The sequence below is a fragment of the Spinacia oleracea genome, chromosome 3, assembly GCF_020520425.1.
Source record: "Spinacia oleracea cultivar Varoflay chromosome 3, BTI_SOV_V1, whole genome shotgun sequence".
Classification (NCBI taxonomy): domain Eukaryota; kingdom Viridiplantae; phylum Streptophyta; class Magnoliopsida; order Caryophyllales; family Amaranthaceae; genus Spinacia; species Spinacia oleracea.
Window position 1 is genome coordinate 67274202 of NC_079489.1, and position 16285 is coordinate 67290486.

A 16285-nucleotide genomic window follows, 5' to 3' on the forward strand; every position below is an offset into this window, starting at 1 on the left:
CATGAAATATGATGCAATTAATCACATAAAGCAAGATAAAACATGGTTAGAACATATACATGGCAATTAATAATCCACATAATCACATAAAATGCATTCTTAGACTAATATGCCCTTCTTAGTCTACCCATTTCTCACTTGAAAATAATATTAATTTTCGAAATTAATTAAGAAATAACTCCTAACTTTGTTGAAATTATTTAAATTAAAATCGAAAATTAATAAGAATTATTGATTAATTAAATAAATAAATTTCGGATAAATAATAAGAAAAATTTCCGAACTTTTTAAACATAAATTCGAAATAATATTCGAATAAAATAAATAGAATAATAAATAATTAAAATAATTCGGGTAATTAAATAAAATAATTTCCGAAATTAAGAAAATAAATTCGAATTTAATTCGAATTTTTTTTTTTTTTTTGAATAAATAAAAATAAATTCGGAAGAATTAATTAAATTAAATAATAATCCAAACTTTTCAACTTATTTCAAACGACCCAAAATAATTGGTATTTGACCTTTAAAATATTGAGTACTCAAAATAATACGTTTTGACTTTAGGAAAATAATTTTCGAAAATCCTAAAGTTCCGCAATCGTAGTTTAAGGATTTACCACTTTGCACTATTAATTAATGCAAAGCAGCTCTCAAACTAGAGCTCTGCAAATACCACTTTGTAACACCCTAATAATTCCTTGCTTTTATAAAACCATTTTCCAACTTAAAATAAAGAAATTACTAAAGCATTACCGCCACCGTGATAACGGTTAAGGCTATTACCAGAATTACGCAGCGGAATTAAATGTCAACTAACTTTTAAAAACATAATAAGTGAAATATCGAGGCCTCCTACAATTTGGAACCATAATGGCCCAAAACCCAAAGTATAAATAATTCAAACATAATTAAAATATTAAATAAAATAGTTTCAAAGAACGAAAACATGTAACTCTCTCAATCATCCCAAGCCACATGATTTCGATCGTACTTGATCTACCAACCTGCTATATTAATCTACTCCCCAACAATGCAAGTGCAAATGATGGATCATCATAGGGTCATTAAGGCAAAGGCCATGACCAGAAACACACAAAGCACGTAGTCAGCAAAAGCTGAGTACTTACAAGAATAGAGTGGAACAAAACTAATACATGCATCACTCACTAAGTACTAATCAACATGCCAAAGCCATATAATAATTAACAACCAATCATGAATACAAGACTCGACTCGTGACTCGACTCTTGACTCACAATTTAATTAGAATAAGCTTCGAACGGGCCAAAAGAATAATCCACAAAGGGAAAAAGGTGATGGGAGCCAACCATACACCAAATATAATAATAACAATAAAATCGGGCCATACCGAGTGTCGGGCCATACCGACGGAATTCCTGCGCATAATATAAATGAAACAACGTCTTGTATCATTAGTAGGAGTACGAGCTTTCCGGCAAGACTCCCCCCATTGTTCATACTCAAGGTATATACGTTCCAAGAGTTTTGAAGCTTGTTCTGGTTGCACTTTACGTTTATTAATATTTTATTAAAGGCGAACTCAAGACTCGACAACATGCATACATGCAATTAATAAACAACAACCAAAACAAATCTTATTTTAATGCTTTAGGACTTGTGATCAACCAAGCAAGACACTTGTGATATTACTACCATGTTCCTCCTCACCAAAGTGAGACTCCACATCATGCACATTAACATGAGGGTTGTGCCCTTGCACGATAAATCTTAATTCATTTCATACATAATATTCCCAACTGAACCCTACATGTGCGGTGGCTTACGTGAGCTAGCCCTTCACATGTGGTAAAATAAATAGTACGACGAGGTACAGATAAATGGCTCAAAGTATGCTAGACATCCCGTACAATAGCATACAAGTAAATAATCTATCCCTTGCATGTGAATTAAACCATACATGCATAAATATTGAACAACATGATTGACAATGAAATCCATACTCATAATAATTTCAACATGCTTGTTCAACAATTATTCCAACAAATCCAACATCACAAATCACATGCTCGTTCATCAAAATAAACATGATTCCACATAATGTAATTCACATCATCAACAATCATGTAATGTCATTGACAAAAGGGTTAGGTCGCCCTAGACTTGTACGTACCTTGAATACCTAAGCGTAGGGGCCACTTTGCAATAACGAGCACTCAACTAGAAATCACCTCCTATCATCAAAATAATGAAACTTAAATTATTTCCATGTTCATTAAATTTCCAGCAACTTTATAAAAATTAAAACTTCCTTTAGACTTTAGAATTCAATCGTTTTTCAATAATAAAGTCGTCTCAATTTGCAAAATCAATCCCTAGTACAAAAACATACTTTTTCCGCATTTAAAATCAATAAAAATCAACACTTTAAACCTTTATTCAAATCTGAAAATATAATTGATTATCATAATTAAAATCATCACCTAATTATGCTAATTAATTGACTCATTAGGTTTAGGTTAAAACCCTTACTTGAAAATCCCAATAACACTAGTTTAATATCATAAAAATCCATGCTTTATTAAATAAACAAATCTGAAAATTCATTCTTTAATAATTAAAACAAACCTAATGAATCACAACACACAAATCCTCAAACCACGGTATTCATAACCGGTTCCCAGCATTTTAATTACTCAAAATAATATTAATATAATAATTTAAAATACGGAATTTAAATAGAATAGGTAAGGAAGAAGAGAATTATACCAATCTGGCCTATAGCACGGAACAATCACGAATTAGGGTGATTGGGCGAAAAAAGGAATTGAATTACGAACAATGAACAACACACACACACACACACACGTCGTGTGTGCGCGCGCGCGGGCGAGAGGGGCGACGAGCAGGGGCTGCGCGCAGGGGCTGGGCGCGAGGGCTGCAGGCGCGCGCTATGCGCGAGGAGAGAGCGAGAGAGGGCGAGTGTGGGCGCTGGCGCGCGAGGGCGATAGAGGGAGTGTGGGTGTGGCTGGCGCGAGCAACGCACACAGCAGCAACAACAACAGCACAGCAGCACGCGAGGGCGCGCTGGCTGGGCTCGAGCAAGAGGGAGGGGCGAGCAACAAGGGGCGAGCAACAAGGGGCGAGCAACACACGAGCAGCACACGAGGCACGACCGTGCTCGTGATGTGCGTGCGGGCGGATCGAACCAAAGAGGAGAGAGAGAGGAGTGTTGGGCAAGAAATCAAAAAGGGGTTTTATGAAATTTTAGGGGTTTTTTTAATGATGGGGAGTCCTATTTATAGGCTCCCTAATCCCTTGATGGGCTAGGCTTAGGATATTTGAGTTGGGCTTAGGAATTAAATGAATTGGGCTAGTTTAGGATTTAAATTGAACTGTTTGGATTGGGCTCGTTTAATAAAACGAACTGGACTTTTTATTTAAAACCCGAAGCTTTAAAAAATCATTTGCAACTCATTTAATTTCCCGACTCAAGAATTAAATTCGTTTCGTAATTAATTAAAATAATAAATATTCTAATTAATTAAAATACATTAAATACATTTAAATATTATTTAAATGCTAATAAATCGTAAAATGCTTTATAAATATAATAAAATATATTTGTAAATATTATAAAAATACGAGGTATTACAGTAGGTTGAAGCACTTTTATTGGCTTTAGGAGGGTATGGGGAGTATGACGAGGTATATCCTTGACACAATGACCAGTGGGAGGCATTCTTAATAGATATCACCAAAAGAGGAAAGAGTGCAACTTTGATGAGTTAATTAGATTTATTGTTTTGGAAGAAAGTGGCAGAGAAGTATGATTGAGTGATTATGGTTACGGTACATGACTATATAGGCATTTGAATTTATGTAAGATGTCTAATGTGATTTTGGTTACAGTTGAGGGTTGCTTGAAACAAGGTTCATGAGTCTAATAGCTAAGATCATTCACTCTTGTTGATGGAATATATTGTACGCCTTTAAGTGGTGCCACAACCATGAACATAGGTAGGGGGCGGGGGGAAGCTAAGTGCCACAACCATGTACGTCTTTTGCAAGCACTCATCGTTTATGGTGACATTAGCATCTAAAACTATCTTATCTGATGTTTATTTTTAGAGAAATATACAACACTTGTGATTTTATATTATTGGGAATACCCATTGTACCTTTTGGAGCCCTTATGGCTTATGTATGTAACCTACATTAAGTAATTATCAATGTTTCTTATTATCTATTTATGTTTTCACCTATCTTCATACACTAATTAGGCTCGTGATTTGTATAGAGTTTTGAGAAATAGTTTACTATAACTTGGGGGACCGTGCGCGCTAGCACACGGTCCAACAACTAGTCAAGAAAAAATAAAAATATAAGTAACAAAAAATTCAGAAAATTTTGATAGCACACAAACATATAAAATATGCTAAAAAGTACTTAATTCACATGAAGCTCATGATACCACTGTACGTGTTTACAGTTAAACAAATATCATTAGCCGAACAACCCCAAAGTTAGGAAACATGTATAAAGTACGGATTAAGCAGTACATACGTCTGTAGCGTGTTTTCCTCTTATGTCTACGAACACGAACTAGAACTCCAATTGTAGTTCCTCTACTTGGTTCACCAACAGTGCAAATCTGCCTTGATGATTGATAGCTTAGATATTAATCAAGGTTTTTAGGCTTTTGGGAAGAATACACTTGGGAGGAAAAAGTAGAACTAGGGTTCTAACTTTTTCCTAGGTTTGTGTGTAACATCTGAATTAGGGATTAGAAAACAATAGATTTAAGTTAATAAACCTAGGCAAGTATACAAGCTAACCGACCATGGGCTTGGTCGACCAGCTTGCACGAGCAACCGAACACGCGCGTGGGCGCAGGTGTTGGGCCATGGGCCGCGCTGTGCCGTTGCGCTGTTGTTCCTCCCATGTTGCTTGTCCCGCGCGCGCACATAGCCACACAGCCATGGGCCTGTGATGTGATGCAGCGTTGCTGCCCTCGTTGCCCTCGATTTTCTAGCTATATTTCGTTTGGAAATAAATACCCTCGAAAATTGTTTGGAGGCTTATGATGCACTCCAACTAGTCGTTAATCATGGGAGAATACACAAGCGATACTTTTTTTTCCTCTTGACTCAATTCTATGACACTACACAAGGGATAGTAGACAAGGGATAAGGAAGGGGTCAAACTCTTGGAGATCAAGCGTTTTCCATACTAGCAAGAGACATGTAGCCACTAGCACACTTTACTCTAAAACAACAATAAAATGATTGGGTTGTTGCGCAACTTTGTCACTAATTCATAAAAAGCCTAATTGATAACTGAAGGATAAAGATGAGTATTTGCGCTTTTGTAGAAGAATCTCCTTTAAACTAGAGAAAAATTCACAAGTCGAGGCTCCAATTAATAAGCTAAGAGTCAACTCCTGGAATGCTACCAAATCTAAGATGGAATAGTTAAAAAATGAACACACTACTTAGTAAAGATACTACTCCTTCAGCAGAAATGACAAAGCAACAATCCTTGCAAGTTTCAACAATCCTAAGACGATTAATGTTGTACGTCATGCTAAAAGCTAAGCATCTATTTCATATTTCACAGATGTAGACATAGAAGCTGGGGCTTCAGGCTGCCCGCACGTCTGCATGTGTATGCCATCAAATATGGATAATTGTGTGAATCTGGCATGAAACATAGGCAAACAACATATTTTCACTCAAACTCATGACAAAAACAGGAATAGACCACACAACACCAATCACGGATGTATTCCAGATGAAGCAAAGGCATAAAGTGCATCCCAGAAATATACACCAGTGTATAAAAAAGTGCAAAGCGCACCAAAGCGATATGAGTCTTAGAGCCTAAGCGCAAAGAGCAAGGTGCGCTTCATCAAAGTAAAGCGCACTTTTTAAGAATTAAACTAGTGTGTAGCCCGAGCGATGCCCCGGTTGCTACTTTGAATAATTAAAATTCGATTTTTTTTTCAACTCAATATTTGACTAAGATACGTGTAGAGCATAAAAGTGAAAAGATTCATTAAGTTCATCAACTACACATGTACATTACCTGCACCATGCTAAGTAATTTTCCTAATGTTTTAATTGTTTAATTCACGGTTTTCCTAATATTGTAACGGTTAATTTTATTCTAATATAGTCCATACGAAATAAGATGTAACATAAAAATTTAGTTGTTTTAGACTTCATGTTAACATGTATTATAAATTAACGTGCATGGATAAACAACAATTAGTGGTTGGTTAAGATGGTAATGAAAGTTATTCTCCAAACTTGAGGTCTTGTGTTCGAACCTTATTGTATTGAGTTTTGGTTGTCAATAACATCACATAACCTTGGTGAGTGGATGATGTGGCGTAAGCAGGAGAGTTCTATGTGACACATAAACATTTTTCGCAACGCCTTTTAATATATTAGTATAGATGTTTTTTTAACTATTATGCATATATATCTCACTAAAATAACCACAAAAATATATAAACATTAGATTTGCTTCCAAAAATAGGCTACTCTTTGTTTTAACAAAAATAAAGCATACGAAGTATAACATAGTGTTTATCAGGAAGTTAGGGCTGGCTGTTGTTATTGTTTTCTTCTTCTTTTTTTCTTTTGGACTCATGGCCCACTTTCTGTTGTTAAGGATTAATAGGGTATGGTCCAAAATAGAATAACAACATATAAAAAAAGCTTTCAACATAAAGTAATTTTTTTAAAAAAAACAATGAAGCGTCTAAAAGCGCGCTTAATCACAAATGCTTCGCTCAGACATAATTAAGCCCTTTGCCCTAGAGCTTCTCGCTTTTTAAACACCGGTATACACCGCAATTATTAACAAAGGAAGCAACAAAACTAGCATAAACGCAGGGACTTAACAATACAATTCAGTTAATGTCTAGCAACAGGGTTCTTCTTAATCAACACACACAAAGTCAGAGAATTAAACTTACACCACATTTGCCTAAACCAGGCAATAGTTAGAGAATTCGCTACTTGAACACAATATTTGGTGATTCCAATTTCTATCAAGGTTGGTCATTTTTCCAAACTTGTTTGAAATAGCATAACATAAGAACAATGGTCTTTTGCTATATCTTAGAATAGAAGCATTAAACATCTCAAACAACTCAAACCACAATAACTTGGTGTAATCAAAAGTATATATGATAACCTTTTCAGAGTTGCATTCATTATCTAATTTAGCAAAACCTTTTTCACCATTCGCAGAAGGGTTGTTAAGAATAGGACCATCTTCGTGGTTTTTAGACAGATTTGTAACCGCTGGAGGATGGTTTAGATTATGAACAATAGCACGTGGTGGTGGTTTTATCATTTTAACATCATGCCCAGAACCATGAGCATTACCATCATTATTATTATCAGCTAAACCAGCACCGGAAACAGCACTCAAAAGTCAAAAGTTTCAAAACATTTAAGAGAATATTTGTTTAACTCTGTAAGTTGTATACACATGTACTGACATTGTTCCCAGGCGCTTTAATAGTGTCAAATGCAGTAAAACTGTGAGTATCACTTTGCTTGACATTCGAGAAAGACCTGTCCTTGTACGTTTCAGCATTGTCAAATCCGGCAAACCCACCAGCATCACCTTGTGCTTTGACATTAGAAGGACAGTCAATTTTCATGAGCAGTTTGATTCACAGTTATGGTGTTTGAGGTCCATTTCATCTTTCAATATGCAATTGGCTCATAATTCCCATTCTGTGGAAGATCCAAGGCGCCCAAATTTGATGTTTTTGAGTCACTACAATTGCATTTGACTCTCGAGTCTTGAGTCTTGAGACTTGAGACTTGAACCGTTTGAATGCAATATGAGTTGTTACATGTGCTTTTCATCTATGTTTCTCACACCGGCTAAAGTCTTCACTCTTCAGTCACCTTAGGGGGCCAATTTGATTCATAGTTATCATGTTCATTCAACTTCTGTATCTCTTACTCTATTAGCATCCTATTATTGTATCAGCTCCTTGATACGGATTCAATTTCCCAAAGCGCAGCATTCTCATTAAAAGTTCAACAATAATGCAATCGTGAATTACTATAAGAAAACCCAAAAGTCCCAAAACTAAAATTAAATTTCAACACAAATAACCTCCTCAAGTACATACGAGAAAATCACTTCTTTGCAACGATTATTCTCGCCAATTGCAGCTTTGTATTGAAAACAAAATGCAAGTAAATTAACCAAAGACCTCGCATATACCTTTCAACGCACATATATTGAACAAGAGTATAACGAATTGTCATACTACTCAGAACTATACAATGTTCACAATTAATCCCCGGAAAGAAACATAACACCACACCACCAATAGTCCATCCGAGAAATTAAAAACGAATTGCAGAGCCAAGAGATTAAAACCAAAAAATGAGAAGAATATAGGAGGAAACCTTTGCATATACACAAATAAAGCACTAACAATTTCACAACAATTAGTTATATGCCTTGTTGAGCATTTCCATCTTAAAAAATCGAGCTTCAGAAGAAATCGATCATCACCACCAGAAAATTGTAGACAATGGCCCAATCAGCATTAATCTGTCGAGCAATATATCTACTGAGAAGAATATGAAAAGCACTATGCCTCGGCCACATACTTAAAAGCAGGAGGGTAGCAAAGGTCCATGACAAACAAAGGCAACCACAATGTATGAGATGATCAAGAGAACGATAATCAAAGTAAACCTGCAATAATTAGAAAAACTCAGTATTCAGTCAAGCTTGAAGTTTTTCAAGAATAACACCACGTAATTAACTCTAGTGGATCATTCAGTGCACTAGAGGTTAGAATTCTAACGCTTTTGAGTTTTCTTCTTCCACATCAAATCCGACTTTGATGTCCATGTTAATACTTCATATTAATCATTTACACATACAGAATTCCAGATAATAACCCTTCATATTCGTTATGGATCAAATGTTGAAAATATGAAGCGTGTTGTATTAGATGATGGCAAGCAGTGAACGAATGTTAGTTGGTTGCAGGCTTGCAGCATCACATGATACATTACACATATGTAGATAGACAGAATCATAGAAATCTTGTCAGATAGAACGAACTACTGTGTTCCTTCTAAGTTTCTTCACATCCAGTACAAACATAAAAAGGAAACATGCAACAGAGCATAATTATGCAAATAGAAACATCAAAGAAAATTTCACATTAGTTTACTCACATGAGCCTGCAATTTCTCCACCAGACAGAGCTTCTTAAGCGACGACTTTGCTTTCTGAAGCGAAGAGTATTGCCTTGCAATGTGGCAGATTTATCAACAAGCAGGTCCAGGCGCTCCCCCCTATCCAAAACTTTATCTATATTCTCAATCATCACAGTACGCACCTACAATTGTTGCATCAAAATGACATTATATTAACACCTGAAAAGCAAGCATGCACTTCACTATCCCATTGCCTTCAAAGAGGCTCCCGCAACAAGGAAGGGTAAGGGGGGTTCGGGCGTACATGACCTCCTTACCCTGCAATTGCAGATAGGTTGTTTCCATTGATCCTCACTATCCCAAGGATAACAAAAAATTAAATAACCCTAATCTTTTTGCTACGTGGCGTAACAAGTAAGCACTTGATCCAGTACAATTTTCTATTAGCACCATATATACTTTTCATGACACAAACTTCAATCACCCAAGTGAAAGGAAATGAAGACATCCAGTTGAGTTGGACCACCACAAATCTAAAGAAGAATGGTAGGCAATGCAAACCATACCTGAGACATTTCACCTTTCAATCTGTTTAGTCTGTCGGCGTTTGGGTCATTTGAGTAATAGTCCATTTGTTGGCTCAACACCCTTGAAAACTCATCATTCATCGCATATGCAGGTGAAGTATGTATAGCGCGGCCATAGGTCTTTACAAACCTTTGATGTATATCTTCAAGAAATGCAAATGGGATTCTTCCTGTACAAACAAAGTTAAAATGTATCAGAAATTCAAAATAGAGGAAAGAGTGTCCTAATTTCTGCTCATATGTGATAACATGAGCCAAGGAATTAACACGGCACACAGGTATTCAAATGACAACAAGGTAACTGAGCCACACACACACACACAAGGTTTATCTCGACCAATGCCTGAACATACAGAATTACTCATGGACCACTTATATAAAGGTAATGGTATATAGTATAAATCCCAAAAACATTTGCATTTACACCAGTTCACGCAGTAATATGTTCCATATAAAATTTCTTGAAAAACAGGTCAAGCAGTAATATGTTCCATATCAAGATCCAATTACAACAAGGTTAAGGTAGACATCTAGATGCCAATTCCTAATGGGCTCACTTGGTCCATGAGGAAGATATGGCAGTGTCGGAATGTGCTTCAAGATGCAGGAGGGACAGATAAGTTTAATGCCAATGGTAACTTCGCAATCCAAATTATGTATAAAACTTGAGGCAGTGTAGTGATCAGGTGGAGTGGAAGAGACTTGTTTGCAACAGCAAGGCAAGTCCGAAAAGTACGTTTATTGTTTGATTAGCTGTTCAGAATAGGCTAGCAACAAAAGATAGATTGTTGAAGTGGAAAATACAAACTGATCGTGTCTGCAGTTTGTGTCAGCAGGGTTCTGAGACCTGCATCATCTGTTCTTTTACTGCCTGTATTCTAAGGAGATTTGGTGTTCTGTTTTGTAGAAGTTGAGTGACACTAGAGACAATCTGAGTTTTCCTGATGAGATCAGATGGGCTACGAAGCATTGCAGAAGCACTAAGGCAGCAAGTAAAGTGAAGAGTATAGCATTCATTGAAACAGTCAACAATTTGTGGCAGCAAAGAAATGCAAAAGTGTTTAACAGCAAAATTGACTCTTGTAGCACTGTTGTGAACAGAATTTTATTTAATGTGGCAGTTCGATGTACTGAGCAAATGAGGCTCGTTTTTGTTTAGTTGGGGTTAGTGGGGCTTCCTCAACCCTTCCTAGAAGGTAGGGTGAAGTTATTACCACTAAAAGCCTAGTTGTTTTGTAGGTTGTAATTCTTGTTTTACTATACTTGGTAGGTAAATAAAATTTATTTGTTAAAAAAAAAGGTAGACATCTAGGTCCAATCAGGCTGCCAACTATCAAGGAAAACATACTAGAACCTACAGCAGAAGCATATTAGGATTACAAAATTTCATCTTAGCATTTTAACAGCTCCTGGACTCGAAATCACAGTTATAATTCCTCCTTTTCAATTGGGAGCGAAGACTACCCAACATAGTATCAGTGGATCCACTTCTCACTTTGAGAAGGCAGATGGAAAATTTGCTCACAAGTCAAACATATTTTAACATATTCAACTCAGAAAATGATTTTGTCAAACGATTTCTCAAGAACCAAACTAAAAATTTTCAAATCAACTAGCATGGGGTAAAAAAAACAATCTTGCTTTTTCCTATAAAAATCAATCCATATCACTCACTAAAATCTTAACTATCAGGATAATCTCACAGTCAGAATCGAACTGAACAAACAAAACTTAACTTTGATATTGTTTTCCCTACCTCCCCCCAACCCCCACCTGCAACCCCCCTCTCTTATAAACACATACTCTATTTCTCTTGACAACCCAAACATACTCCGGAACACAAGTACTTTAACTAGTTTAACCCAAATATCAAATTCCAATTTCTACAAAGCAATCCACTCATCAACCATAAAAACAACAATGGTCACATGTCTGATGTCTCACATTGTCTCAAACCTTCATAGATACGACATAATTTCCTTAAAATACCCTTTAGAGTAGTTGTATCGTCCTAACAAGGTTATCAAGGAAAATCCAATCATAAACCAAGACTATTTCAAACAAAAAACAGTTGTCATCTTTTTTCCGAAATTCAAATACCAAGTACATAATACTTGTATTTAACAACTACTCCCGGAATGAAGGAGATCAAAAAAAAAATCTATCATCTAACCCTAAGCACCTCAAAATCAAGTCAAAGAATTCATGCTGTTTTTTTTCAAAATCAACGCCTTCACAATAAGCAATCGATAACAATCACCAACAACAAAAAGAACCCTAACATACGCAATCAAACCCACCAAATCAATTAATAAAACAACAAATTAAACCCTCAAAACACAACACAGTCAATAAAAACAATCAAATTCAACAAAATAATAAAGAGAAACAGAGAGAGAGTTACGTCCGGCATTATCCTCAGCCATACAAAGAACAGTAAGACCATCGGTGCGTTTGACATGGAAAATATACCGATCTTGAGAATAAGAAACGTGAGTATCATTATCACCGGGAATCTTATCGAGAATCTGCTTCGCAATTGAGCTAGCATTCGTCGATGTTCCCACAAATTCCGCCAAAACAACCGATCCTCGAGCTACTAGAGCGTAAAGAATCGCCATTAATGGTGGAATTTGAAACCCTTGTTTTTTTCTCTCTCCTCTGCAGTCGCGCTGGTAAAGAAGAAGAAGAAGGTTTGATCGGCGATGCAGAGGGAGGAAGGAAGGAGATGGAGAATTGAATTGGTGATAATTGACAAAAAAAAAATAAGTCTTTTTCTCGAAATAAATTTAAAATTAAATTGGATATTAATTGGGCGTCTACCTTTTTTTGAATTTTTATAATAAAAAATCATTAAAATAAACAAGAAGTTTCCACTTTTGGGGATACTTTGAAAGATGACAAGGTGGAAGAGATGATTTTGATGATGTGTGCTAGTGGAAGTGGAGACAGACTGACTGATTGACATTATGAATTGTTTTTAATTTATAATAAAAAATTAGTGTTTGTTCCGGGGATTTCCTAAATTACAATGTTAAATATTAATCCTTTCGTATTTATTTAAAAGATACACTTAATCGGACACGGGTATTAAGAAAAATAATTGAATAAAATAAAGTAATAAAATATATTTATACTAATATAAATCTGGTTCACGCTAACTTAGCGTGGACCAGGGCAACGGAGTAATTTGTATGAGCAATATGTGTAACTGTCACGTGACAGTTATTTTGTGATTTTAAATAGTAATTATATGCGTATTACAGTAACTATGTGTTTTAAAGAGTTACTATGTGTTTTGTAGAGTTTCAATTCGATTTGTGTCTAACTCACTTTATATATATTTTAAACTTTTTTATTTTTCAAAATTTCAGATCTACATTCTGTTCATTTCTCTTCCATTTCTCTCTCTTCATTTTCTCTCTATGCTTTTCAGGTTTTGTTCGTTTTTTTCGTAATTATCTTATAATTCTTATAATTGGATCTATTAGATGAGAAAAAAATGGAGGAAGTAGTAGATCAAGAAGGAGGTTCGTCGTTGCCGAAATCGAATCGAAGAATTTGCGCTCGTCTACAAATTTTCGCAAGAATTTTTAGAGATTACATCTCGGTTTGTTGTTTTTTAAAGAATTTTAAGTCTATTTTTATTTAAAATTGAAAATATTTGTTGTTTTGGAGAAATTAATGTTTGTGTTTTACCGAAATATCGTTTTCACTTCGCGAATTCGATCAGTGACTTCACGATTTTAAATAGTAACTATATGAGTAATACAATAACTATATGGTTTAAAGAGGTGCTATTTAATTTTAATAGTTACTATATGTGTACAATAGTTACTATATTATTTTAATGGTTACTATATGTGTACAATAGTTACAATATGTGTACAATAGTTATTATTTTGTTGAGTGATTTGAAATGTTTGTTGTTTTGTTGAAATTAGGGTTAGTGTTTCACATAGTTAGTATATAAATGATATAGTCACCTGTAATTTATGTTGTGAAATAGTGTTTTTAATAGTCACTAAAATGTTCGTTGTGTTTATGTTAATAGTAGTTTTTAGAGTAACTATATTTTTTTAAAGTTACTATAACTATAAAACAGTAACTATATATGTGGTTAAAATAGTTACTATGTTTTTTAGAAAGTTATTATAAATTTAAAACAGTAACTATGTGTTTAAGATAGTTATTATGTTATGAACAGTTTATAGTGACTTTTTGATAAATAATAGTTACTATATGATTACATGATGTACTATGTTATTTATAGTATGTTTTTGTCCGCTTCTTAGATAGTGACTATATGATTATAATGGTTACTATATGTGTACAATAGTTACTATATTATAATAATAGTCACTATATGTTTTATATAGTTACTATATGTTTGAAATATGTATTATGTTTATTTTATCATGATTTGTTACCATATGTTTATTTTCTTCAATAGTTATTGTATGTTTATATATATAGTTATTATATGTTTGAAATAGGTACTATGTTAGTTTATTATGTTATGTGCATGTTTTTTATGTTTATTCTACATTTTTAGTGATGTAGTTACTATATTATGGATCGAGTTACTATATTATTATCACACCAACTATGTCTGCAACTTTGTGACTAAATGACCATCAATAATATTTATAGGTACTATATCTTGTATTATAGTAACTATATGTTTGGTATAGTTTTTTATGTATATTATAATGTTATTTTTATGTTGTTTGTTGTCCTCTATGTTATTAGTATAAGAGTTACTATGTTATGATCACAATAAGTATATGATCATAACAATAACTATATCTGCAACCCCGCTCGTATATGACTGCCATTAATATTAAGAGATACTATATCATGTATAATAATAACTATATGTTTTTAATAGTTACTATGTTATCATTATGTTCTTTTATGTTCTTTTTTTGTACTCTATGTTATTAGTAATAAAAATGACTATATTATTATGACAGTAATTATATGACTATAACAATAATAGTAACTATATCTGCAATTTTGCTAGTATCTTAACATAGTTAATTCTAAGAGTTACTATATGATGCATAATAGAAACTATATGTTTTACATAGTTACTATGTTATTTTTTCATATTTAAATGTTAAATCATTAACTTAGTTTAAATATTATTGATTCAGAAATACAAAGATGATGCACCCGGAATTGAAGTCGTGCAAAGAATACATTTTGCAAGGAAAACAAAAGCAAGAGAAGAAGAAAATCCCGACAACAATGGAAACCAAGGACCTATAGTTTCTATAATTTACTTTTTTTTCTGCAAGAATAAATATATAATTATTCTTATTTTTATAGTAATTGTTTTACAGTTAAAATTACTTTTCTATATGATATAGTTACTCTTTGGATAGAATAATTATTCTTACCGAAATGCCTATATTATTATTATTTTTTCATAGTTACTATTGTGAATATATATTTATTTTATAGAACCTATAGTTTCTATAATATAATTTTTTTGTCTGCAAGAATGAGTATATAATTATTCTTATTTTTATAATTATTGTTTTACAGTTAAAATTACATTTCTATATGATATAGTTACTCTTTGGATAGAATAATTATTTTTATCGAAATGACTATATTATTATTGTTTTTTTCATAGTTACTATTCTGAAGATATAGTTACTTTACAGAACATATAGTTTCTATAATAGAAGACGCCGATTACTCGATTCACGTTAATTTACAAAAATACCCTGGTCCACGCTAATTGATTATAGCGTGGACCAGGTCCATGCAAGTGGGATTGAATAAAATAAGTGGGATTGGGGTACATATTTTAATAAGTAAAACTATTGGGACCATGTCATTTTAGAGAGGTGGGAGTGGAGTGTAATTCTAAAATTATTTGTTTTTTTTTTTTACAGGGAAGAACTATTTCATTAATAATCAGTCATACGGCATCTACAATGATAGATCTGCATACCACATATTCAAAGAAAATACATAACTATTACAATCAAAAAAATTACTATTCTGCATCCTAAAGCACATCTCGTACTCCACCGCTTCTAGCTTAACTCGAGCAGTGATTTTCGATCTTTTCGCATCTTTCCAAGTAGAGTCCTTCGCAATTTGCGCACGAATTGTTCTAATCGACGAGTTGATGATAAAACCTAAATGTGTATGGATCCAAATCTCCTTCCCAATTATTGAAACCCTAAAAAAATTCTAATACATGTATGAGAATCAAGAACCTAGAAAACTCTAGGGAAAACCCAAATAAATTGGGAACAATCCAGGAATAAATTGGGAACAAATCAACGGAAAACAAAACCAAAACAAGACAAACCATAAAGAAATACAATGAAAAAACAAGAAAAAGGGTCAGGAATAGTTTAATTTCCGAAGAAATTAGACTATTTCCGGCCTAAGCAGCAAAGAAAATTGAAACCTTAAAAGATGGGAGAGGAAATTATTTGTTTAATATGGTGGTGGGACATAGGATATATTAGATAGA

At 33.9% G+C, this 16285-nt stretch overlaps 1 protein-coding gene across 1 annotated transcript; it reads right to left on the reverse strand.

Annotated features, from left to right (window-relative positions):
- Positions 1-8237: 8237 nt before the first annotated feature.
- LOC110783502 (vesicle-associated membrane protein 711) lies at positions 8238-12577 on the reverse strand. Its single transcript, XM_021987843.2, has 4 exons — positions 12188-12577; positions 9763-9953; positions 9215-9378; positions 8238-8723 (listed from the first exon to the last, which is right to left on the reverse strand). The coding sequence occupies exons 1-4, from the start codon at positions 12402-12404 to the stop codon at positions 8636-8638; spliced, it is 660 nt and encodes a 219-aa protein (XP_021843535.1). The 5' UTR covers positions 12405-12577; the 3' UTR covers positions 8238-8635.
- Positions 12578-16285: the final 3708 nt, after the last annotated feature.